Genomic DNA, 27,938 nt, shown 5'->3' with positions numbered 1-27,938 from the left:
AGTTATTATGACAGAAATACAAAATCAGGAATTGAATTGAGAAACTCCAGAATGATTTCTCTCATGATTCAGAACAGTCCTCAAATAATCACCTGCCCAAGGGTCTTTACGGCATCTGAACCTCGGTCAGAGAGAGGATAGATCAGTCCTCCAAACTCTAATGTGCTGCAGGAAAGCTCATAAATCAAGACTTTTTTTTCCTTCTCTATAATTGTAACTATGAACCAAGCCTTTTCCCTCCTCATTTATCATTTTCTCTCTCGATCTGAGGTACTAAGTTCGCAAGTCTTGAGACATACAGGAAATGGAAGCAATATTTTGAACAGTTCCAGATTACACTAAATCCTCAATTTAAAATGATATGTGGGATGAGATGGATAGTGCAGTGTTGCCAGGTCAGTAGCAAACCACAACATCTAATGGTTAGAAAACCATGTCCAATACATGCCCCAGTTCCTGCTCTGTGCTCCCAGGTGAAGCTCCTACCAGAGGTGCAAGGCTGGAAAATTACCCCTTTCACATGTTCTCCCATGGTGCAGAAAGGGGCAAACTTCACTTGCACTGATTAGAACCAGCAGATGATGAAGTGCTTTACACAGCAGCAGGACTGAGAAGACTACATAAACAAAAGATACATTTATACATTATTCCTCACATGAGCGTTGAGAGAGAGATAGGTTCCAAAGAGTGAAACAAAATGATGAAAGAGACCAAAATTATGATTTTGCAATAGAGTTCTGATGAACAGGGATACAAAAGCTTAAAGATTAGTCTCTGATGGTTCACAAACAGTAACTGATAATCATGGAAATGAAGGACACATGTTCAGATAAGATCAGGCTACAGTTGGAGGAAATCACCAGATACAAATGCAAAGAAGACCATATCTATCTTTGGCCTCCTTATCTCGAGAGACAACGCATACGCGCCTGGAGGTGGTCAGTGGTTTGTGAAGCAGCGCCTGGAGTGGCTATAAAGGCCAATTCTAGAGTGACAGGCTCTTCCACAGGTGCTGCAGAGAAATTTGTTTGTCGGGGCTGTTGCACAGTTGGCTCTCCCCTTGTGCCTCTGTCTTTTTTCCTGCCAACTACTAAGTCTCTTCGACTCGCCACATTTTAGCCCCGTCTTTATGGCTGCCTGCCAGCTCTGGCGAACGCTGGAAACTGACTCCCACGACTTGTGATCAATGTCACAGGATTTCATGTCGCGTATGCAGATGTCTTTAAAGCGGAGACATGGACAGCCAGTGGGTCTGATACCAGTGGCAAGCTCGCTGTACAATGTGTCTTTGGGGATCCTGCCATCTTCCATGCGGCTCACATAGCCAAGCCATCTCAAGCGCCCCTGACTCAGTAGTGTGTACAAGCTGGGGATGTTGGCCGCCTCGAGGACTTCTGTGTTGGAGATACGGTCCTGCCACCTGATGCCAAGTATTCTCCGGAGGCAGCCAAGATGGAATGAATTGAGACGTCGCTCTTGGCTGACATACGTTGTCCAGGCCTCGCTGCCATAGAGCAAGGTACTGAGGACACAGGCCTGATACACTCGGACTTTTGTGTTCCGTGTCAGTGCGCCATTTTCCCACACTCTCTTGGCCAGTCCGGACATAGCAGTGGAAGCCTTTCCCATGCGCTTGTTGATTTCTGCATCTAGAGACAGGTTACTGGTGATAGTTGAGCCTAGGTAGGTGAACTCTTGAACAACTTCCAGAGCGTGGTCGTCAATATTGATGGATGGGGCATTTCTGACGTCGTGCCCCATGATGTTCGTTTTCTTGAGGCTGATGGTTAGGCCAAATTCATTGCAGGCAGCCACAAACCTGTCGATGAGACTCTGCAGGCACTCTTCAGTATGAGATGTTAAAGCAGCATCGTCAGCAATCCTCAAAGAGCAGTTCCCTGATTAGGACTTTCCATACTTTGGCATTTCCAAGTTTGAAGCTGTATATATGTATATATACATATATCGAACAAAGTCCAAATTTCTTGCCTGCACACACCATGACATTGAGAAAACTGCCTATAGTGCCATGAATTGTTCATGTAGGTCTGATTACATTAATTCCTACTTCTCAGCATTGTAAAGAAGAAACACAGACACAAACACCTGCTGTGAGCTATTAATGACACTTCAGCTTCAAACTTGGAAATGCCAAAGTATTCGCAACCCACATCACCAAGAAAGATTATTTTGATCATGTATCTCATTGTTGTTTGTGGAATTGTGCTATGCACAGATTGGCTGCCGTGTTTCCTACATTACAGTGACTGCACTTCAAAAGTACTTCATTGCCTGTTATCTAGTTTGGGACATCCAGAGGTCATGAAGGCGTTACATAAACGCAAGTCATTTCAAGTATTTCTTTTCTGTAACCCTGCATGCCTGCTCGAAGCTCTCGCTTAGGGACTGCTTTTCTGTATCAGCTCGCCTACACGGTCACTCATTCTCATGGGTTACTCAGCAATGTCTGATACACAGAGGCATAACCTCACAGAAGGCCATTTGGCCCATCGAGTCCATGCCAGCTTTCTGTAAAGCAATCCATTCAGTCCCATTCCCCCACTCTATCCTGTAGCCCTATAAGTTTATTTCCCTCAAGTGCCCATTCAATCCTCATTAGAAATTATTCATCATCCCCACTGCTACCACCCTTGTAGGTAGCAAATTTGCTCTGTAAAAAAGTTCTTCCTCACATTCCCCTGTATCTTTTGCCCAAAGCCTTAAATCTGTGTCCCCGAGTCTATCAGCTAATGGGAACAGCTTTACTTTGTCTACCTTATCTAAACATGTTATAATCTTGCATAACTATCAGATTGCCCCTCGACCTCCTTTGCTCTAAGGAGAGCAACCCCAGTTTCTCTAACCTAACCTTGTAGCTAAATTCTATCATCCCTGGAACCATTCTGGTAAAACTCCACTGCATCCTCCCAAGATCTTTCACATCTTTCCTAAAGTGTAGTAACCAGAACTGGACTCAATATTCTAGTTGCGGCCTGACAGGCGGGATGACTTAATTAGCCATGATTTGTTTTTTCAGATTTCTGACATCGGATTTTTGGATCGCTTTATAAAGGCTCAGCATAATTTCCCTGCTTTTGTACTCAATACTTCTATTTATGAAGCCCAAGATCCCACATGCTTTGCCAACTACTCTCTCAATACATCTGTCACCTTCAAAGATCTATGTATATGAATTCCTAGGTCCGTTGGTCCCTACACACTCTTTAGAACTGTGCCATTAAGTCTATCATGCCCCTTTCTATCCCTTCTGCCGAAATGCACGACCTCACACTTATCTGTATTAAATTCTTTCCACCACTTGTCTGCCCATTCTGCTAACCTATCTATGTCCTGTTGCTATCAACTGGTATCATCCTCACTGCTGCACATCCAAGTTTGGTATCATTGGCAAATTTTGAAATTTTGCACTGTATTCCAATATCCAAGTCATTTATATATACTAAAAAAGCAGTGGTCCTAGCAGTGACCCTTGGGGAATACCACTGTCTACCATAAAGCTGAACTTTTTCAATGATGACCCAATAGTTTCATTCACAAACCACATCTATATTCTGCTGACTTTATTCTTTCTCAAACACTAAACCACTGCCCTCCGCAGTCTCCCCCAATGAGCAAGCCAGGCTTTCACACTCACTCAAGCACTGGTCCACAGACTCTCTGACAGATCAGTGCCAGGCACAAGTCTTTTACTCATTGTCTGTCTTATTAAAAAATGAGGAAAGGGGTGGGGGTGCGGACAGGGGTTGTATGAAGGTGCAGGGAATGGTAGCTGGTGAGGACACAGGGTGTGGTTATTGGGTGTATGGAGGAGCAGGGGAGAGCACTCGGGCAGGTCAGGGAGGGTGGAGTAGCAGACACTGAAGGGCGGCAGCGTTCGAGGGGTGTAGTGGCCCCTTTTGATGCTGAAGCTGTCCATGGGCGGTTGCACGGGGTGGTGGGTTGATGTGTTGATGTAAACAGGTGGTCATGAGCAGCCGAAAGGGAGGGATGAGTGCTGTACAGTCACAGCCACAGGGAGCAATTGGATTTTGTGGGCGGGGAGGGGGAAGGTCGAGACTTAGGGTTTTGTATTCTATGGCATCATATTGAGGGGAACGAGTCGTGGCACCACTTCAGGGTGGACTTTAGGATGATCAAGAGTGAGTAGGCAGTTGGATGGTCAAGGGAGCAAGAACAGGGGGTGGGAAGGCCCGAATAAATTGATGATGATCCAGTCCAAGGTAATGGGAGGAGGTTCCATGGTAACAGAGGGAAGGTGTAAAGTTACATTGGGTGAGTCAAGGGTGATGGGTGCAGGCTGGAAGGTGACAGGGAGGTTGGAAGTTGGGGAAACTCGCCTGGTAGCACAAATGCAACATCTTCTCAAAGGACAATGCAAGTCACATGGTCACTCAAGGTTTGCAAGTTAAGTGGGAGGAGACCATTGACAGTGGGTGGGATTTCCTGCTGGGTGTAATTTTAAGTCACATAAAAGTAATCTGCTCATTACCGCAATGGTTCAGCTGACTGACAGCAAAAGCCTGAATTGAAGGCTCTGCTCATTTCAGCATTCACAAAGCTGCAAAGACTTGGATCTCATACACCAAATCTGTCTCCTACCATAGGAGGAAGAGCAGAGGGAGAGAATGAGGAGGGCTCTTTTCCCTCAACAGATGATGCCTGAATGCCAGCAGCAGGCAGAACAGGAAGGTGAGGAGGCTCAGAACGATTCCATCCAGGAAAGGCATTTTCCAAGACAGTTGCTGGTGGGTCATCGCATCCTCAGGAAAAGAACAAATTACCTTCAAATGTCAGAAAGGCATTGAGAGGATGTCAACTGAAATGGTCACAGAAATTTGTAAGATCCTGCAGCATGATCTGCAACCACATGGGTTTGAAAAGGAAGTAAGTGCAGGGTTACAGGGTGGGGGAACGGCACTATGTGAATTGCTCTTTTGGAGAGCCAGTGCAGACATGATGGGCCGAATGGTCTTCTTCTGCACTGTAACAATTCTGTGATTCTGTGCTGACATGCAACCGGGTGGGTTTGGTGGGAATTCCATGCAAGTTGCCCTCAAGGTTACTCCTGCACTCAATTATTTTGCTAACCGTGCCTTCCAGATATAAACAGATGACATCTGTGGTATATCACAGTCTACAACCCATAGGTGAATCAAGGAGGTGACCAATTCCCTACTTCATCGTGCCAATGACTTCATCTACTTCCCTGTAGACGAGGACAACCAGGCAGCAAGGTCTGCGACCTTCAGCAACATCGCTGGTTCCCATAGAGTGCAAGGGGTGATTAATTCAATAATTTGACGATTAGAGCTCCCTGGGACCAGCGTGAAGCATTGGTGAATCGTAAAGGCTTCCAATCTTTGAATGTACAACTGTTGTGTGACCACAGGAGAAGAATCATGCAGGTTTGCACTGGTTTCCTAAGGAGCTGTGACAATTCATACATTTTGTCGAACTCACAGCTGCCAGGAATGTTTGAAGAACCAACCAAAGGTAATGGCTGGATCCTGGGTGACAAGGGTTACCCCCTTTGGTCATGGTTAATGACACCAGTACAGAATCCCCAAAGCTCAGCTGAAGAGCGATACAATGCTGCTCACGCATCCACCACAGCCACCACTGAACACGCCAATGGCATGTTGAAAATATGCTTTCGCTGCCTTGACCAGACTGGAGGGTCTCTTCATTACGCGGGTGCCACAGAGGGTCTCACGAGTAATCGTTGTCTGCTGTGCATTACACAACCTGGCAATTAGATGTGGTCACATTTTGCATTCGGAGGACCAGCAGTCCTCCTCAGATGAGTATGACTATGAAGAGGGTGAAGAGGACAACAGCAATGCAAACTATGCCGTTATGGATATAAGGGCCATGGAGAGACGTGCAAGGGACATCCGGGAGAACCTCATATTTGCACATTTCAGCCAACATTGAGGCACTTATTAAAGTAACAGCGAAAGGAAAAAGAAACATTCTCAAAATATGTTCACAAACACCTGTGTTCCGAGACATTGCCGTAATCTGAAAGAAGGGCTCTCGTGACAACAGCCTAATGGACTGTCTGCTATCAAGTTCCTTGAAAGTGACCTGCGTCTCCATGGAAATAGTGTCCTGCATAAAAGTGTTACCCCTCACACAGAAGATGCTACAATGTTGCAGCACTTTGATGCGATTGGCAGATCAAATCTTTTCTAGGTTACGATGGACCCGCAACAACACCTATGCAAGGATTGTAAGGGGTTACCACAGAACTACAATTAGAAGGCATGTTGGGGAGGAATAAAGTACAAAATCGTCAAAGGACAAGCAGCCATCACTGAAGACTGAAGGCTCAAATATCAAGGATAAAAGCTTTGCAAGCATCAATGCGTTCCTGCCAATTATCATTTTCCTTTTCATCTGAAACAAAGCGAATGATTCCGAGAGTACATCAAATGTCAAATATATCTATATTGAAATGTCACTAATCTACGTACAATATTTACAATACCCTTGCCACCTTTGTCCTCATAGATGTTTAATGTTTCTTTTCCTACCACTACATCTAGCTACAACCCTGACATTTGGGCGGCACAGTGGCGCAGTGGTTAGCACCACAGCCTCACAGCTCCAGGGACCCGGGTTCGATTCCGGGTACTGCCTGTGTGGAGTTTGCAAGTTCTCCCTGTGTCTGCGTGGGTTTTCTCCGGGTGCTCCGGTTTCCTCCCACAAGCCAAAAGACTTGCAGGTTGATAGGTAAATTGGCCATTATAAATTGTCACTAGTATAGGTAGGTGGTAGGGAAATATAGGGACAGGTGGGGATGTTTGGTAGGAATATGGGATTAGTGTAGGATTAGTATAAATGGGTGGTTGATGTTCGGCACAGACTCGGTGGGCCGAAGGGCCTGTTTCAGTGCTGTATCTCTAATCTAAAAAAAAAAATTAGCAGCGGAGGTGGAGGCAGTCTGCTCAGTGCGTTGCCCCGTTGCTCTGGGTGACCGTGGAAGGCACCCTCTGGAGGTACGAGGCCTTGACGGTTCCATACTACTGGGGGTCTACAGTACGGGTGCTTAAGTATCCCCTGCATGCTCGCCTGCTGGAGGTAAGGGGATCAACATCAGGGGGGAAGACAAGACACCGTTTGTCCTGGGGGTGTCCTGAGAGGAATGCCCCGGGGAAGCTGGCATGCGCTCCTCCTCCATCTGGGTGCATGATGGCACTTGACTGTAGTGGCACAGTGGCTAGCACCGCAGCCTCACAGCTCCAGCAACCCGGATTCAGTTCTGGGTACTGCCTGTGCGGAGTTTGCAAGTTCTCCCTGTGACCGTGTGGGTTTCCTCCCACATGCCAAAGACTTGCGGGTTGATAGGTAAATTAGCCATTGTAATGGTAGGTGGTGGGAGAATTGAGGGAAGGTGGGGATGTGAGAGGGAAAAAATGGGATTAATGTAGGATTAGTATAAATGGGTGGTTGATGGTCAGCGCAGACTTGTTGGCCAAAGACCTGTTTCAGTGCTGTATCTCTCTATGACTCTATAATGTTTGTTTAGCAAGCAAAAAAAAATTTATGACGGAGAGGTGCTGCTCGGATGCAAACTGAAAATGAAGGTAACCCAGGCTCAAATTATAGTAAGCTGATTCTGTGGCTGCAATCAGCAGATGCTTCCAAAGGCTGCTTGTGGCTCGTGCCTTGTGGCTTACAACACAGGACAATTTATACATGTTTGGCTCATGGTGCTTCATAGAGCGATGGTGCGTTCCACCAACGACAGTCCATCCCCACTGCATATCGCATGTGTCTCCCCTGCCTATCGCCGCACCCTTATCTTGCATGTAAAACTACATGCAAAACGGGAAGAAGGGTGGAAGCAGAAGTTCTGCCAACCTCCAATTCCGCCATCAGAAATGCCGCAGGATTCATAAAATCTCGGCCACTGAGTGGGATCAGATTTATGATGAAAGTGAAGAAAAGTCATATCATAAAAACATGGCAAGCACAAAAAGAACTAGTAATACTGATGAACAAAGGGAATCTGGAATTACTGGCAAAATATTTTGTTCGAACATGTTCTGTCACAATTCTTAGCATATGTTGTTAGTTTCAGTGTTATTGCAGACACGAGGGTGTTAAGGGTTGATTTTCAGAATAAAAGTGCCATGCAGGGAATGATCATTCTTTAAGAGGAGCATATGCTGGAAAATCATTGATGGCACTCCTTGGTTTTCCATCCATTTATTCAAATGGATGGAAAATTGTTGGAAGTGTACTCTTTTGTCCGATTTTCACCCCCAGCAGGTGACGCTCTGTGCTGAAAGTGCAGACTTGGGAAATTAGCCCTACAATGTGGTGAACAATGTAATTACAAATCACACTCTCAGAATAAACTGGCAATATCCAGGAGTTCACCAAAAGCTCCATTAAAAATGGAAATGTTCCGATTTTTCTTACTCTTTACATGTGTTAAAACAGCACATACTCAAGAGCCGACAATTTATTGTCTCTTGGTACTGTACAAGCTCATGTGTAGGTCTGTGCCAGCTCCTGCACATTTTCCCAGCTGGTAAAAGCTGATAGCAGCAGGGGCTTTGCTGCACAGCTCAGGAGGTTGGGTCACATTTCACAGACTTGTCAAAATCCTGAGACAAAAGGCTGGTTCACATTGAGAGAACAAAAAAAATTGGGAAATATATTAATGTATTTCACAAAATCTTAAATTGAAAGCAAGTAATAAAGAATTGAACTCTGAGAAGGGTGGCTGTTAGGGTTTGTGACTCACACAAATATATTTCGCAAAAAGAGCATGCTGTGCTGCAGAATCCCTTTGAAAAAGATTTTTGGGAGTTTTGCCAGTTTTTAAGCAAGAAGAGCACCATAGATCAGGTCAATGAGAAGCCATGAGAGAGTTCAATGAACAGGTTCAGCAATGATGATCTGGCATGCTGCAGTCACTGTGGCCCATTCGGCAGTGTGAGCAAGGCAGTAGCGTTAAGTCGGTTGGTTGGACAGGTTGTGAAATAGTTGCTGAATGCGGGCAGCAGTGTAGATAGGTGTTTAAAATACTGTGCGGCAACCCAAGCAAGATCAAAAGGAGCAGGTATTCAACATGCATCAGCATTTGCATTCTGCAGATCTGAAGCTAAAGCTTAATTAAACATATTAGATCACAGCAGGTGTCCATGGCTGGTTTGTTTCCAACATTGTTCCTTAGATTTCAGCATTCTTTTCAGACCTACATATGGTAACGCACTACAGGGAGTTATAAAGTGCAGAAGTCCATAGAAAAGTAAATATCAACTTAGCTCAGTGGTAGCACTCTTCTCCAACCAAATCGTAAGATTATGGGTTCAAGCCCCATTCCAGGCTGATATTTCAGTGCAGTAGTGAAGTGGTGCTGCATTCTCATATTTTCATTGAGACTCTAAATCAAGGCTCTGGTTGCCTGTTTAACTGGATATAAAGTATCACATGCAATGCCAACAAACAGAGAACAACAGGAAAGTTCTCCTGGTAACCTGCCCAACATTTATCTCTCTAACCACACCTCAAAACTCAGATTATCTGGTCATTTATCACATTGCTGTTTGTAGGACCTTGCTACATGCATATTAGCTGCATTGTTTGCCTACATGACAAAAGTAATTTGCTGATTCCCAAGAACTTTGGAGTGTGAATATATCTTTCTTTTATAGTCATGCTTTTTAATATGTCCACAGTTAAATTAACTGCCAATGAATAAGTTTGCATGAGTTTTTGACTTTGGAATTTTAAAGTAAAAAAAATTTTTCCAAGCCAACTTCATGAGTACAGGCAACAATGTCTTTCACAAGCAAGGTTCCGCTTTTCATGACTCCAGCAACTTCCCTAGTCACTGGAGAACCTCCATAATTTGAGATCATCTGGCACCGAGTACAGGAAACAGCTAGGACAGAAATATTGGGGTATATTTTCAACTTGCTGTTCCAGCACGTCCATTCATAAAAATTGGGCGCTTTCTATCATGGATGGCTGATCCAGAATACCAGCTTTACCTCAAGGTAAGAAGTTGAAAATCTACCCAATGGTGTCAAGAGAGCAAACTCCAATATAATGAGACATAATCAAATAAATTATGTGGGGTATGCTGCTGTGACAACTCAGTCAAAGAAAGATACAGAAACAGTTTTAAGACTATTAATAGTTTACCATTTAAGAACAGACCAAAGAGAAATATGTACTGCGAAAACAGCAGGAAGCCTGAGAACACAGCAGAGATAAAAGAAGCAGCGGAAAGAGAGCACGGCAAGAACAAAATCAACAGAAAAAATATCAAGCAGTGACGACACAGGACAGCAGGTAGGTGATTGGCTGTTTGTGGAGCCCAGAGAGAAGGTGGAGAAGGTCAATATGCTCCCAGAGATTGTAATCAGCACCTTTAAAAGAGAAACGATTGATCTAACACCTGAAGCCACTGACCACCTCTAATGGACCCTAAAGTCAACCTCAGATGATTGATGGTCAACTTTCCACTCTTTTTCCGGCCTTCTGATTCCACTACACAACCTCCATCAGAGCCTCAGCTGATACTCTGCCCTTCAAATAGCTCCTAGATTTAACCCCTCTCCACAACGAACTCCAAGCCTGAACACTGCATAGTGGATAATCCAATGTAACCGTTTAACAACCTTGTACTTCCACTTTAGTTAGAAAAGGGCCAGAATGATTATATTTCTATTTCTGAACCACTCACATAAATAATAGGATATTTTAAAGGCTATCAAGTAATAGGAGTCTTTTCCTTTTAATCAAAGTGGGAAATGTACACAGGATTCTTGAAATTGTGGGTGGTGGGAGTAGGGCAAAATGAATGGAATACTATTGGCTCAAGCCACGGAGTACGAGAAGTTTATCATGTATAAAATAGTTCACATTTAGCAGAGGGATGCCTGCTTTCTGAAAAGTGTATTCCAACTGCACTGATTGACAGCATCATTGACCATGTCAATGCTGATCGGTGTACCCAAACCCCACCCCACCCCCCAACCCCAAAATTGCCTCACTGTCTATAGTTAAGGAGTTATACTCCAGAGACATTGTGATTAGAAATACTGGTTCTATGAACTGCATTATATTCATGAGGTCACTAATGTGGACCTTTATGATATCACAACAGAAAGTACAACACACTTTCCAGTTCAACCTCCCTAAAACCAGCTGTTCCATAGTATAGCAGAAAGGAACAACAAAGATAAATATATCCCTTTCTAACATTTGGAAATTACAGAGCAATTCAGTACAATAGTCTACAGCTTTAAATCATAGCCTCCTCTTGATGAATGATGACAGCAATTGTTGCAGAATGATTCTGAAGGAGCAGTGGTTATACATTAACTCCCAAGGGGTTATAGGAGCTCATTTTCAAGTCTGGCACTTTCTAGATTTCCTATCTATAATCTGTGCTCATCCCCATCAGTCTGATAGCTGGTGTTAATGGATTTTACACCTATTCTTCAAATATGCTTTCTACTTTGATCTGAAAGTGATAAAGAGTGAGCTGTATAAGATGGTACACTGGGATATTCAGAAAAATTGTGTGTTCTTCGTATAAGAGCCATCGGGATTGCATACTGTAGGCCTTTTATGTGTGATGTAATGGTGGAGAACTGGACCTGCGTGATACTGCAAGCCCAAATCAAGAATCTTGGCCCTGATTTTGTAGCCAGTGTCGAAAAAAGCTGCCCACAAAGATCTAGCGAGCTCTGTGGCGTGGATTTCACCTTGCCCAACGTTAATGGCATTCTGGTGCCATCTATAGGAGATCTCTGGCACCCAGCCTACTTGATGACTATTGCTAAACAGCCAATCACATTGAAGAATTGTCACAGACAGCCAACCAGGAAGCAACAAGCAGGTTTTATCATTTACTTTCTATAATTTTACAGAAAGTGAAATCAAGTTTAGGACATATGCATGGGATCAAGGTAGAAGCTGAAATAAACAGACTTAAAAAAAAGAGAATTACCTTAAAATTCCATGGAATTTTTATCACGGAATGAAGAAATCTGACATGCCACAAACATAAAATTAGTTTTGTCAGAACCAGAGAGGTTGTTCAACAGTAATCATGATTTAGTACACCATTAAAAACCCAGTTACACTTCATTCAACAAGGCTTAATTTCTCCAAGGGTTTTGATGGTGAGAACAGAGCTTAAAAACTTTAAGTTCATGTCAAATCAGTGATTTTGAATTAATTTCCATCCACAAGAACTTCAACAGAGCACTCTGTGCATCAGCAGGGAATCACTGACAGCAGCCTCTGTATTTCTGTGTTTAACTGCACATGATGGATGCCAGAAGTTTCTGTCAGTTTCACAGAGAAATAACGGCCAAACACTGACAGTTTTGCCATCATTACAACCAAAAAATCTGAACCAATATTTAATATGAGCTCCCTGCAGCACTAGGGTTGAGGACATCATCAGCGCCCGTTCCCCCCCACCCCCCCCCCCCCACCCCACCAGCTTGAATATTTAAAGCAGACACATGACAGCTTCAGATGAATGCCTTTGCTACCTACTCAGAACAGCAGGTTAAAAGCACAATTGTTGCAAAGCTGGTGGGAAATCACCCAGGGCATTCTAACTGCCCACACACTCAATTTCCAACCCGAAAGTAGGGTTAAAATTCCCCAATATTAGAGAATACTTGTGAATATCAAAATAGATAACAGAGAGGTAACAGGATACACCCAAGTCAAAGCTTAGAAAAGTTTCTAAGGACATGACTCCCTCCACACCATCATTCCAGCAAAAGATCAGCAGATCCTCATAAGAAACACCATTTTAAAACGGTCAGTTGAATCTTCAAGTTTCCAGAAGTCATTTGAATCAATTAAGGGATAATGGAGACCAATTACTGCTGAGGAAATAAGGCTAAGGCAGTGAGGTCAGGAGGAACTGGGAGTAACCAGGATGTAAAGAATCATGAATCATATAATTATAAGGACATGGTTTGGACGAGAAAAAACACTTATCAAGAATGGTTTGGCTGCATTTTAGGAATGGAAAGAGCTACAATACTTTTCATTTCCCTGAACACAGAGCTAAAAGAAGAAGCAGTCTGGGGGCACTTTCCTCGTTTAAAAAATTTTAAACCAACACCCCCACCCCCCACAGCTCACGGCAGGGCTTAATGTTGAGGCCAATACTTCACAATAAGCGTGGTCAATGTTTGAATTGGACCCTCAAGGAAAGCAAAGGTGAAAATAATAGAAATTTTGTGCAGATATTTAGCAAGAAAAATCAATTAAGGATGTAAGGAATGATACAAGTCTGTTATTATATTTTAGAGCTGGTCAAATAGACTGAAATCGTCCTTGCCAATCCTGTACATGCCTGAAGGTATCAAAATGGTTGCACGTCAAAAGCAGGACTTCTCTCCATCCTTGTGCCAGGAGTCAAATAGGTGCAACATACTTGAAATATGCTGCACCTGTCCTAAAGCCACCACTACCCCCTTACTGGGATCTTGCACTGGAAAGCAGGTCATAATCAGAAGTGGAACTGCAAGCCTGGCTGCTGTCCTTTATCTGGAGTACGGCAGCCAAAACGGTCCCAATGCCGAAGGTCCTTCGAGATGAGAAAAATTAACCAATGCTCTTGTCCTCTTCAGGTTGCTCTGGTCAGAGAATGGTCCCAGTGCAAGCTCCACTGCCAGCTCTTTGGGGGCATTGGCTACCTCATCGATGAAAATAGAAGAAATTGAGGGGACAGAGCTGGGAAGGACCCTAGCCCCACCTCATTTCCATAGCAACACTGGGCCTTCACCTATTGAAGATACAGACCCTAGTCTGTCCATTTAGGAAAGCTCCATAAACTTCTCCAGTGCTTGGAAACTCAGCATCTCCCAGGAGCTCTGATGAGGAAGATCAACCCCTCATGTCCTTCATACATCATTAACAAACAACAGATTATTAATATCCATTAAGAAGTAATTAAAAATTACTGAATTGCACCAGATATTGATTCAATGGAAAGACAAACATACAAAGAGAAAATAAAAATGTAAGATACATTTATAGCCACTGACTATGTAGTCTCATTTTCTCAAAAGATTTAGTTACTTTCACTTTCCATGCACCTCAATTGGATTTAGAATCTAAAATGATCTCCATAAGAGATGTGGAACAGCTAGTCAAGAGGAAGAAGGAAGCTTACTTAAAGTTGAGGAAGCAAGGATCAGACAGGGCTCTAGAGGGTTACAAGGTAGCCAGGAAGGAACTGAAGAATGGACTCAGGAGAGCTAGAAGGGGACATGAAAAAGTCTTGGCGGGTAGGATTAAGGAAATTCCCAAGGCGTTCTACACTTATGTGAGGAACAAGAGGATGGCCAGAGTGAGGGTAGGGCCGATCAGGGATAGTGGAGGAAACTTGTGCCTGGAGTCGGAGGAGGTAGGGGAGGTCCTAAATGAATACTTTGCTTCAGTATACACTAGTGAGAGGGACCTGGTCGTTTGTGAGGACAGCGTGGAACAGGCTGATATGCTCGAACAGGTTGAGGTTAAGAGGGAGGATGTGCTGGAAATTTTGAATGATATGAGGACAGATAAGTCCCCGGGGCCAGACGGGATATACCCAAGGATATTACGGGAAGTGAGGGAAGAGATTGCTGCGCCTTTGGCGATGATCTTTGCGTCCTCACTGTCCACTGGAGTAGTACCGGATGATTGGAGGGTGGCAAATGTTGTTCCCTTTTTCAAGAAAGGGAATAGGGATAACCCTGGGAATTATAGACCAGTCAGTCTTACGTCGGTAGTGGGCAAATTATTGGAGAGGATTCTGAGAGACAGGATTTATGATTATTTGGAAAGGCATGATTTGATTAGAGACAGTCAGCATGGCTTTGTGAGGGGCAGGTCATGCCTCACAAGCCTTATTGAATTCTTTGAAGATGTGACAAAACACATTGATGAAGGAAGAGCAGTGGATGTGGTGTATATGGATTTTAGCAAGGCGTTTGATAAGGTTCCCCATGGTAGGCTCATTCAGAAAGTGAGGAGGCATGGGATTCAGGGAAAGTTGGCTGTCTGGATACAAAATTGGCTGGCCCATAGAAGTCAGAGGGTGGTAGTAGATGGAAAGTATTCAGCATGGAGCTCGGTGACCAGTGGTGTTCCACAAGGATCTGTTCTGGGACCTCTGCTCTTTGTGATTTTTATAAATGACTTGGATGAGGAAGTGGAAGGCTGGGTTAGCAAGTTTGCCGATGACACGAAGGTTGCTGGAGTTGTGGATCGTGTGGAAGGCTGTTCTAGGTTGCAGCGGGACATTGACAGGATGCAGAGCTGGGCTGAGAAGTGACAGATGGAGTTCAACCTGGAAAAGTGTGGTGATTCATTTTGGAAGGTCGAATTTAAATGCAGAATACAGGCTTAAAGACAGGATTCTTGGTAGTGTGGAGGAACAGAGGGATCTTGGGGTCCATGTCCATAGATCGCTCAAAGTTGCCACCCAAGTTGATAGGGTTGTTAAGAAGTCGTATGGTGTGTTGGCTTTCATTAACAGGGGGATTGAGTTTAAGAGCCGCGAGGTTATGCTGCAGCTCTATAAAGCCCTGGATCGACCACACTTGGAATATTGTGTTCAGTTCTGGTCGCCTCATTATAGGAAGGATGTGTAAGCTTTAGAGAGGGTGCAGAGGAGATTTACCAGGAAGCTGCCTGGACTGGAGGGCATGTCCTATGAAGAAAGATTGAGGGAGCTAGGGCTTTTCTCATTGGAGCGAAGAAGGATGAGAGGTGACTTGATAGAGGGGTACAAGATGATGAGAGGCATAGATAGAGTGGATAGTCAGAGACTTTTTCCCAGGGTGGAAAGGGCTATCACCAGGGGGCATAATTTTAAGGTGATTGGAGGAAGGTTTCGGGGAGATGTCAGAGATAGGTTCTTTACACAGAGAGTGGTGGGTGCGTGGAATGCGCTGCCAGCGGTGGTAGTAGAAGCAGATACATTAGGGGCATTTAAGCGACTCTTGGATAGGTACATGGATGATAGTAGAATGAAGGGTAGGTAGTTAGTTTGATCTTAGAGTAGGTTAAAGGTTTGGCACAACATCGTGGGCCGAAGGGCCTGTACTGTGCTGTACTGTTCTATGTTCTATGTAAGGCCAGAAGAAAGCAACCATGCCTGAATGAAGACTTTCTCATTCTCTCTGTTTATATATTTCATCACTGTATTGGTGATAATTCAGATCTGACAATACATCTGATTACTTTTCACAGACACTTTTCAAGGCCTTGGTACAAAATGATCATACAAATGTGCATACACCTAGATTTCAGTACATCAAATCACAGTAAATAATAGAAATAATAAAAGTTCAAATTTTAATAAGTAATAGTATAGTTTTTTTTCAAATCAAATGACATAAAAAATACATAAACCCCATTTTTAGGATCTCTATCACATTACAGTTCATAATCTGACTGGAAATATACCAACTCAGAAATTATACACTACTTTGATTTTCAACAAACATTGTGTCCCACGTGTATATTTTCTATTCTTCAATCATAATTTTCCTTTTTTTTCCTTGTGTCTCTTGCTCTACACAACTTCGTTGGATAACAGGATGACTTGGAGAGTTGCCCCTGACCTCTGTCATTACCACTGTATAGTTGGCTTCTAGCAAATATGTGAAAGCAATCTTGAGTGGCTGTACCTTTAAATTTCCTTCTGGAAAAGTACCTGGTATCTACCATCTGTGCCTTTCAGAACAGTTAAGACTGAGAATTCATGGTGAGGGAAATCACGGGCACATTCTCCACACTGCCACAAGGTGTTGAAGTTCCAACATGTCTTGCAGGTTAATACTATTTTTAAAACTAATTCACTAAATGCTGCACTGCTACTAAAGGAAGAGGCAACAAAGGACTGAGGCTTCTTTTTAACATATAACACATTTGTTTCTGGGGCAAGGATAAGGAGGAGATTGCTACGATGCCACAACATTGTTCAATGTGCTAGGTGGTAGTCTGTTCATAAATTAACAACACTGAGTATGCCAGTTACTCTCAAGATATCTTCTTAGCTTGCAACCCCTATCTAGTTAAGAATTGAATTGAAAGATATAATAGGTAACAAAAGACGATCAAAAAGTTGCATTTATGTATTGCCTTTAACACAGTAAAATGTCCTAAGGCACTTCACAGGGGCACTATAAAGCAAAATATGACCATGAGCCACATAAGGAGCTATTATGGCAGATGAATAAAAGCTTGATCAACCTAATAGGTTTTAAGGAGCATCTTAACAGAGTAAAGATATCGAAAGAGGTTTAGCGAGGGAATTCCACAGCCTCGACAGTTGAAGACACAGTCACCAATGGTGAAATAATTTAAATAGGGGATACTCAAGAGGCCAGAATTGGAGGAGTACAAACACCACGGAGGATTGTAGGGTTGGAGGAGATTACAGAGATCGGGAGAGGTGAGGCTATGGAGGAATTTGAAAACAAGGAGGATAATTTTAGAATTGAGACATTAACGGACTGGGAGCCAACGCAGGTCAGCAAGCACAGACTGAATGGTGAAAAGGACTTAACGCAAGTTCAGAAATGAGAAATTTTGGATGAGCTCAAATTTATGGAGGGTTTAAGATGGAATGCTGGCCAAGAGCGCATTGAAATAGTCAAGTCTACAGGTAATAAAGGTGACAGTTTCAGGAGATGACTTGAGGCAGGGACAGAGTCAGATGATGTTAGAGATGGAAGTAGGGGGTCTTAGTGATGCCGTGGATATGTGGTCAGAAGCTCATCTCAGCATCAAATATGACACCAAGGTTGTGAATAGTCTGGTTTAACCTCATACAGTTGCCAGGGACAGGGATGGAGTCAATTGCTAGAAAACGGAGATTGGAACGGGAACTGAAGACAATGGTTTTGGTCTTCATAAAAATTAATTAGAGGAAATTTCTTCTCATCCAGTACTGGCTGTCAGACAAGCAGTGTGATAATTGAGAGACAGTGGAGGGGTTTAGGGAGGTAGTGGTGAGATCGAGGTGGGTGTCCTCAGTGTACATGTGGAACCTGACATTGTGTTTTTGAATGATATTGCCAAGTGGCAATATGTAGCTGAGGGGCCAAGGTCAGATCCATATGGGACTCCAGAGGTAGCAGTGTAGGCATGGGAAGAGAAGCCATTGTGGGTTATTCTCTGGTTATGACTGGAAAGACAAGAATAGAAACAGGCAAGTGCAGTCCCACCTAGCTAGACAACGACAGAGGTGTTGGAGGAGGATGGTGTGGTCAATCATGTTAAAGGTTCCAGACAAGTCAAGAAGGATGAAGGGAGATAGTTTGCCATGGTCACAGTCACACAGGATGTCATTTGTGACTTTGATTAGAGCTGATTTAGTACTGTGGAAGGGGGGGAAACCTGATTGGAGGGATTTAAACGTGGAGACCTGGGAAAGATGGGGATAGATTTGGGTGGTGTTGTGACCGAGGTAGGAGGTGTACACTGTTTTTTCTAGTTCCACTTCTCCACAGGTCACAACATATATTTAAATATTTACCCAGTTACCGATACAGTCAATCATGGACTCTACTCTTCATCCCAGAATAAAATACACCAGCCAGGTTTCTTTATTAAACAACAAAATTGTCAGTTTATTATAAAACAAGACATACCCAGTAATGAAGTAAAGCATTAACACACAGAGTGAAATATGAAAGTTCCCTTTTACCTCAGCCCCTCACATACACATTAGCTATAAAAAAAAGAGAATTTCTCTTTAGAGCTTGTTACAAAAAAAAGACAAAGAATACTTTGGCCAAATACTTGCTAATTCTTGAAAGGAAAAAAATATATGGCAAGAAGTCAGTTGTCCCTTTTTGGTTTGGCATCCCAAATATGCGTAGACGGTTGTCACTGGAATCTTTCTGAAACAGTTCTTTTCAGGTGACATTGAAGATCAGTATGGCAGGCTTTCCAAGAAAAATGCAGAAACAGGGGTTTCTGGCAGGTTGTCAGGAAAAATGCAGTATCAGTTTCTCTATTTCCGACACTTGATTCTCAGGAAGTTGTCAAAGAGATGGAAGAGGGTGAGCTGATGGTGACTCTTCTCTTGACTGGTTTTCTCCAAATGCCTTCAAAACAGTTCACACCCCAACACTCTGTCCAAAGCGAAACCAAAAACAATATCTCAAGAGTCAAACCTCCTAATCCCAATAAATCTTGACCTGTCACTTCTCAGAAACATCTACCCAAAGTCAAAAAGCCCCTGCTGGGTATTTATCTGAAGACCTGCCAGTAAATGCTGTTTTCAAACAAGACCTCTGTGTCCTTTCAATGACCCCAGTGAAAAATCATCCATGGAATCCTTTTCAGTTTTCCCAAATAAAACAATGTCCATAATTCTAAAGTACATGAGTCCTCAAAAAAAACTTAACAAAAAATATAGAAGCACCATCATAACAGAGGCGACAGCACATTCAAGGACTTTGAAAATGAAAGGGACGTTGGAGAGAGGACTGTAGTTTGTAAGGGCAGAGAGGCCAAAGGTGCTTATTTATGAGGAGTGGGGTGATGATGGTAGATCTGAAGGTGAGGGGGCAGCACCTGAGAGAGAATCATTAGCCATATCAGCCAATATGGGGATCAGGAAGGGAAATCAGGCAGCCAGCAGTTTATTGCAAATAGGGTCGAGGGAGCAGGAGGTGGGTTACCTGGTCAAGATGAGCTAGAGAGGGCATATTATGGTTCCTGTGCGTTGGAACCAACATATCCTCTATGTTTATTTCAGTTGTGTGTGGCCTGCTCATTTCAGTATGTGGCACATTTAAATTTTTTGTGTGGCCACACAAGCACAGTATCTTAAAGGCGACAACTTGTGAGCACCCTGCACGGAAGCTTCCAGGTTGCTGTGGAGGCAATGCATGTGCGTAGCTTAGTGGAAATGATGGTTGGAACCATGGAAATGCTATCTGTTGAATGCTACTTGTTAGATTTGAATAATGTAGATTGTGGTATTAAAAGGATCTCCTACACAATTTCCTGAAAAGGTCAAGAAAATTTACCTTACTGGAAACTGGATCTGCATTTATTCAGGTCACTGAGGTGATTAAATAAATGGAAGGGTGGAATTTTATGCTGGTGGCAGGGGTCTTGAAGTCGGGGGAAACTGACACCAAGATCCCTGCATCACCTCTTGTACGGAAGGCCTGCCGAATTTAATGCCAATCAGGCACTTAACTTGACAGCGGCAGGCCTTCCATAGGATTTAGGACACCCTGTCACCGGAAGTCCCAGCCTTGCAGAGCTGTCGGTCCATCAAATGCCAGCAGCTGCTGCTGTAGCTGTACTGACCAGACACTAAGGTGCAGGACTAGAACCAGGCTTAAGGTAGGTGAGGGCAGGAGGGGTCTCGTGGGGTGAGGGTCACGGGAAGAGGGTTGGCAACAAGGGCAGGGAGGTGGCTTTCAGCAGGCCCCCTTCCCCCTTCCCGATGCTGGGTATCTTGTTCAGGCGCTGTGCCTTTGAACGAGGGGTTCCCACCTCAGTTTTTCGTGCCTTGCTTCCAGTATGGCGACAGGGCCACCTGCCACATGGGTAATTGCAGCTACAGCAGGAGGAGGACCTTAATTAGGGATTAACTACCCAGTTGTGGGCCTCAACTGGCAGCAGGGCAGAAAGGCCGTTCACCGGTCTTCTCACCCCGGACTAAATTTTGGCCTCCCCACCCCCGCTCCCCGCCAGCATCCCACCCAATTTTATGTTCTCCCTGCCTCCAAACCCGCCGCAAGGGAGAGCATAAAATGTCACCCAGAGTCTGTGACAGTGTTTTGCTGGATGATACAGATTCATTGGGTCAAATGGCCCTATCCCAATTCATATTTTATGTTCTTGTTCAAAATGCCTGCCTGCATCCATCTCCAGATTACCATCAAAATTTAAAACCGGTGCTCACACCTCCCCAGCATAATCTTTTTTCCAATGAACAAATATTAAGCTCATTTGTCTCTCTTTACAGCTCCGTGGCCTAAAGCCTAAACCTATTAAACCATGTGCTTCCTTGAAATCTTTTCACTGTCCCTAGGTAGTTATCACAAAATCAGAAGAATAGCAATGGAAAAATCACATCAACATATCATCCACAGGAACCTATCTGCTATGGCATAATTAGTTTAGCAACCAGGAATATTCTATTTGGAAGTCACCTTGCTCATCAACTTCATTTCACCCTGCCATAAGATCATTGTTCCACAATAAACATTGCTGCAGAACAAAGCTGCCCATTTCTGCCACTGACAGCTGAATCTCAGAAGTGCCTGAAGTGTTGTTGAGACATCACGTGGCTGGAAATATGCTGCGGAAAGGCTCCGTGCAAATTACATTTCTATGAGAAATCTAACTTTAAATGCAGCTGCCAGCCATAAATATTAATACAGTCAGTTCGGCTCTAAAAATAAATATGCTGTCAAGATAAATAAATCATGTCCAAGGCAGACACACAAGACTGGATATTCCGCCGTGGCATAGCTGTCACCAGAAGTGTGGCATGCAGGACTTCTGCTCACTCAATGATACTAACGCCCATCCTATTGTATTTGGCAGGGTCAACTTAACACAAACAGTATGTTTGAGCTCCAACCACTGCAAATGCATCTGAATGGGATGGAAAATAGCAAGTTACTGCCAGACTTAAAAGGCCGACAGCCGCTTGAAGAGGTCACTACGCCAAACTTTGTCTTGCATGCAGCTAAGAAGTTTCTTTAATGTTCTCGAGGGCTGTGGCAGGGCACAAAGCTTCCCACCTTATGGATGCTGAGATATAGGTTTTAGGAGATTCTAAGCATTTAGATCGTGCTTAAGAACTAACAGAAAAGGAGGATCCCGAGGAGAGTTGCAGCAGATAAGTGAAAAGAGGTGGCCAGGGCAGTCAATGCCAATTCAATAATTTAGCATATGATGATTCAATGTCACTGATAATTTAATTACCATGTCAGAGAAGGCAAGAGGAGCCAGCCACACCTTCCAGGAATGGAACAAATGAGAACAGTATATTGTTCCCATGATATAAATACAAGAATATCTGCCACTTATAAACACTCCCTTGTCACCACATTGAAGTGTTTCAAGAGCGTACCATTAATGCCCTCTAATAAAGTTTTTATTTTAAACATTTTACTTGAAAGTCTTCTTTCACTCACACTCTTACTTGTATTCACCAGACAGCACACATATCAGATCAAATTTTCTTCCCCCTCCCCCGCCACCCTCTGTCAAGGAGGAAAAAGCACATAGGAGAGATTGAGTAAAATTTTCCAGAGCTTACCATTAAATAATTTTTTTTTGAAATTAAAACCTTGGTTGGAATAGGATTTCAACAACACTTGGTCACAACTGCTTATAAAAAAATACATCCAGTCAACTACAGAACTGATGCAAAGGAAAAAGTCTTCGGAGTCACCCTGTATAAAATTCTGACAAATTTTGTAAATTTTGCTCTTTAGTGTGTCGACCTTGCTGTTAGTAACATAAAGTAAGTAGCAGCAATGATGGCGGAGAAGTCAATGACCAATGCAAAAACCCATTGCAATGTAATCATTGATACTCTCTGTCCATTTCTTAGTTATCACTTTAAATTCAGTCAAGTACATTTAAATTATGTATTGTTGTCTCTACCACCAAGAGAATAAGTAAAACCCTAGATTCATTTCCACCTTGCAAAAACTACTTGTTTTCTTATTGACAACAGTTGTGATGGTACTTAAACTGCAACCCATTCTCGGTGAGAACTGTTTGTTTCTAAATCAAAATGTCTGATGGACAAAGATACATGATTACGAAAAATGATAGTTGGCATAGGACACTTAGGAATAAGATTCTCCGCATAACTAAAGATTGCAAGCAATTCATCAGAAATCTATCTAGGGGGAGATGCGGGCGTAGTGGTAATGTCTAATTAACTAGTAATCCAGATGGATTACTGAGATATGGATGCTGAGATATAGGTTTCAGGAGACCCAGGTTAATGCCCTGGGGAGACGGGCTCAAATCCCAGCAGAGCAGCTGGTGGAATGTAAATCCAATTAATTAATTTTTTTAAATTCTGGAATTGTAAGCTAGTCTCAGTGATAGTGCCATGAAACTACCAATTGTTGTAAAAACCCATTTGGTTTGCTAATGCCCTTCAGGGAAGGAAATCTACCATTACTGGTCTGGCCTATATGGGATTCCAGAGCCACAGCAATATGGTTGACTTTTAAAAGCCCTCTGAAATGGCTTAGCAAGCCATTCAGTTGTCAAGGGCAATTAGGGATGGGCAACAAATGCTGGCCTTGCCCGTGACACCCACATCCCATGAAGGGAGCTATCTCAGCACTCATTTTAAAATATCAGCCTGTGAACCATCCCATCACTTATCAGCTTCTTCAATTGTTTTATCAGAGATTAATTTCTTCCTTTCATCCTTAGCCCAGTAATTTTCCCACTCCTCTCTTAACAATGGCTTTTCTCGTTCCACTTTTAAATGGATTAATACTTGACCTTTGTCAAACGTTAAATGCACTCACGAAAGCCAGATACTGCTACTTCTTGCTCAGTTAGAATTAACAGGCCAAATGTACCTTCTGAATTCATGTGACAACACTGGCAATATATTTATTAGTTGCAAGTTGTGACAAAGGAAACAGATTTTGGAGCAATATATCACACTGCTGTTATACCAAAATAATGGCACTAGTGGTCGAAGTGGCAACAGCATGAAAACTGGTGTTAATTTAGCAAAATTGTGAACACTATTGATTTTAATTGGGGTGGAGCTTTGATAGCAAATCTCTCATTTTTTTTGCAAGGCTAATGACGGAACAGCACAGAAGTCCCAGGAAAATAGAGAGGCAAAATTAATAGCGCAAGTTACTTCCTCCAGAATTTCCTCTTTTGCGCTGTTCAGTGGTCCCTGCACTGTAGATGCATCGATGCACTACAACAGATCTGGACCATTTTGGTTTTACTGCATGTCATAGGGAAAGGTCGCTCACACTTTGAAAATAGCACATGACAGCCAGGAGAGATGGGTGTGAAAAAATAAATAATTTCACCCCAAAAAAATGGTTGAATTGGGGTAAGTGAGCAACTGTTAGGTTACAATTCATTGTAACAAAAAGGAAAAATACATAAGGTCTACAACGGAAGTGACGTAAAGGAGCACAACTTTGGAGTAACCCAAGTATAAAATTCTGAGGATCTGCAATGATTTTGTTGCAAACAGCTTCACCTAGATGTCAACAGAGGGTCACTAAATCGAAGTTTTCAGATAGCCAGAGTCCAGAAAAGGCCTGCTGCAAAAGCTCTGCTGCTTCAATGCTGTGCACCAAATTTGCACCACAAACATTTAAAATGCCATTTTTAAATTTTGTAACCTTAGTTTGTAACTTTCTCTGAAAGAAAAAAAACAACTGGCCTATAGTGGAGGAGGGGAGCTGACTGCCAGGTTCGCATCAGCACATTGTTGATTCGTCCTCCTCAGTTCATAAACAAGGCAAACAACCAGATACGTTATCATAATGATAACACCTTTAACAAAGGAAATACTTCCCCAGACCAACTAATGATCATTCACACTGCTCACCTGCACGTTATTTAATAGTCTACACAAAATTTCTACATGTGGATTCACAGAATTGTTCACATTATGGCCATGGTCACCCACGAACAAATGTGGTGCTCCTGATTCCAATGGCAGTGACAATTATGTTTTTTTAAATGGTAGATTTCAATCCAACATTGACAAATAACAGTAGATATTTTTACAGCAAGAATCTCTCAATGGCACAAAGACATTTGGGAGTCACTGTGGTACAAAGACATTTGGGAGTCACTTATTTAACAATTAGCAATCAAAACTCATTAGTTAGTAGCCTGTGACTGTAAATTTTGATGTCTGGTTGAAGCAGGCTTTAAATAATTTCTGCTCTTTAACTGGTATGTCAAACCTTCAACCCTCCCATTTTGATTTCGTAAATTTATAATTTTCAACCAATTTCTGCTAGACTTGTTGAAAGACATCTTGAATCCAATGTATCCATGCCTTTCAGCAGCTCAACTGGAATAGTGGATGTTTCCCACTAACAAGCTAATAAAACAAATAAGGAATGGAAGCTGCAGTCTGTTCAGCTTTGTCTCTGTTCAAAATACTGCCCCAAGAAAGGTACTCATTCAAACCAATAATGGAATGTAAAGGAAACAATGGATTGTTGGCACAGAATCTCAATATTAGCAAGACGAGAAGAGACTATATCAATTCAGAATTACAGCACCTTTAAAACTTGAATCACAATGCATTTTAACAGATCAACCCATAACAAGCTTTTTTTTAAAAAACAAAAAAAAAGTTGAATTCATCAGCCTACCTAACCCCTGTGGGACATCAGGGCACATCGGTAAAGGCTTCTTTGTGACTGTAAGGTTATTTTCCAACTTCCTGTTTGACACAAAATGATCTTCGCCCCCCAGGAAAGTCAGTGAGGTCCCATTGGGCTTTGAGATGTTAAAGTACTGATGCATCTTGGAGTAATTCCTATTGTTAAAGCGGCTGAATATGTCGAACCTTTGGGTGTAGACGTCCAAGTAGAAGATCATCATAATAAGAAAGTGCACTAGACACAGCAAGAGTACTGCTTTGCATATTCTTTCCAAAGTCTTCCCTAACATCAGTCTGGACATTTTCTGTACACAGCAAGTTAGTGGAGCAGCACATTAGCTTATCTTCCAGAGCTTCTGTCACATTCCAAGTACTACCTGTGAAATGAAATGATTGCACTCATTAAACCTTTCAAATATTTTAACAGGAGCAAGATGGGGGAGGGGTGGGGGAAGAGACAATATCAACATCATAAGTAATTTAAATTCAGAACATTTAAAAAGGTGTTTAAAGCGAATCAAAATGTGTCTTTTTGAGGAGATGGAAACATATTTTTCATGAATTTTTTCCCAAAAATATACCTCATTCATAAAAATCTGTTTAAAAAAATGCATTACAAAACAGCACCAAGTTGACATTCCAAAAAGTGCAAAGGAAATCAGTTTTCTTCAATACAGGAGTGAGTTGCCTCACAACTCTTCCATTCCATTTTACATGCCATGTAGATTTTACAGCAAACCCATATTTGGTGCATACAGCCCGAGGGGTTTTCCATGGCTCCAGCCCCTCAGTTCACTTTGGTGGGAGGACCTTACACAATGGTCTTTCTCCATTGAGCCTTTGCAGCGGCTGTCCCGAGCTTCAGTGCGTTCCTCAGTCCTGGACCTTGGAATGTGCCAGTCTGCAACACTCGGTCGTGGAAAACTCTTTGCACGGGAAGACCAGCTGGTTTTGGGCAGACCAAAGAGCGCCTTTCACCGAATTGATGCTCCTCCAGCAGCAGTTGATGTTTGTCTCGGTGTGCGTCCCTGGGAACAGCCCATAGAGCACAGAGTCCTGTGTTACAGAGCCGCTTGGGATGAACCGCGACAAAAACCACTGCATCTCTTTCCACACCTGCTTTGCAAAGACACATTCCAGAAGGAAGTGGGCAACTGTCTCTTCCCCACCACAGCCACCTCGAGGGCAGCGTGTGGAGGGGGCAAGATTCCGGGTGTGCAGGAAGGATCTGACAGGGAGGACTCTTCTCACCACCAGCCAAGCTACATCTTGGTGCTGGTTTGAAAGTTCTGGTGATGAGGCATTCTGCCAAATGACATTGGCAATCTGCTTGGGGAACCATCCAACAGGATCCACCGTCTCCTTTTCCCGTAGGGCCTTGAGGACATTCCATGCAGACAACTGCCTGATGGATTGGTGGTCAAAGGTGTTTTTCCGCAGAAACTTTCCCACGAAGGATAGGTGGTATGGCACAGTCCAACTGGATGGAGCATTACGCGGCAATGTCACCAGACCCATCCCTCGCAACACCGGGGACACATAGAACCTCAGCACGTAGTGACACTTGGTGTTTGCGCACTGAGGCTCTACGCACAGCTTGATGCAGCCGCACACGAAGGTGGTCATCATGATGAGGGCCACATTGGGTACGTTTTTCCTGCCCTTATCCAGAGATTTGAACATCATGTCCCTCCAGACCCAGTCCATTTTGGATCTCCAGATAAAGCAGAAAATGGCTCGGGTGACTGCCAGGAGTAGGGTTTGGGCCAGACCTGCGCCACGTACAGCAACAACGTGAGCACCTCGCACCTGATGACCAGGTTCTTACCCAAAATGGAGAGAGATCGCTGCTCCCATATGCACAGTTTATGGTGTACTCTGGCTACTCGCTCCTTCCAGGTTTTGGCGCACGCCCCGGCCCTTCCGAATCATATCCCCAGCACCTTCAGGTAGTCTGACCTGACGGTGAAGGGGACAAAGGATCGGTCGGCCCAGTTCCCAAAGAACATGGCCTCACTCTTGCTGTGGTTAACTTTGGCTCCCGGGGCCAGTTCGAACTGGTCGCAGATGGTCATCAGTCTGTGAATGGACAACAGATCAGAGCAGAAGACGGCAATGTCGTCCATGTACAGGGAGGTTTTACCTGAGTGCCTCCGCTGCCTGGGATTGTCACCCCTCTTATGCCCGCATCCTTCCTAATGGACTTAGCAAAAGGTTTGATACAGCAAACAAACAAGACAGGGGAGAGAGGACAGCCCTGTCTGACTCCAGATTGGATTGGGAAACTTTGTGATTCCCACCCATTGATTGAGACTACGCTACTGATGTTTGTGTAGAGCAGTTTGATCCAATTGCAGATTTCCTCCCCAAACCCCATTTTGGAGAGCACGTCCATCATGTAGGTGTGCGATATCCTGTCAAAAGCCTTCTCCTGGTCCAAGCTGATGAGGCAGGTGTCCACCCTCCTGTCCCATACATAGGCGATCGTATCCCTTAGCAGCACAAGACTATCAGAGATCTTCCTGCCGGGGAC

General features: G+C 43.4%; 1 protein-coding gene across 2 annotated transcripts in view; it reads right to left on the bottom strand.

Annotated features, from left to right (window-relative positions):
- b4galt2 (UDP-Gal:betaGlcNAc beta 1,4- galactosyltransferase, polypeptide 2) overlaps window positions 1-27,938 on the bottom strand; it is a 403,368-nt gene that overhangs the window by 309,929 nt on the left and 65,501 nt on the right. The window contains exon 2 of one of the 2 annotated variants that reach the window (XM_068037000.1): window positions 25,395-25,782. The exons of the other annotated variant lie outside the window; for it this stretch is intronic. Coding sequence (XP_067893101.1) covers window positions 25,395-25,707 — 313 coding nt within the window. The 5' untranslated portion in view covers window positions 25,708-25,782. The remainder of the gene's footprint in view (window positions 1-25,394; window positions 25,783-27,938) is intronic. 2 annotated transcript variants of the gene reach the window in all.

This window comes from Heterodontus francisci, chromosome 8, assembly GCF_036365525.1.
Source record: "Heterodontus francisci isolate sHetFra1 chromosome 8, sHetFra1.hap1, whole genome shotgun sequence".
NCBI lineage: Eukaryota > Metazoa > Chordata > Chondrichthyes > Heterodontiformes > Heterodontidae > Heterodontus > Heterodontus francisci.
This window is presented reverse-complemented; position numbering and strand designations above follow the sequence as displayed.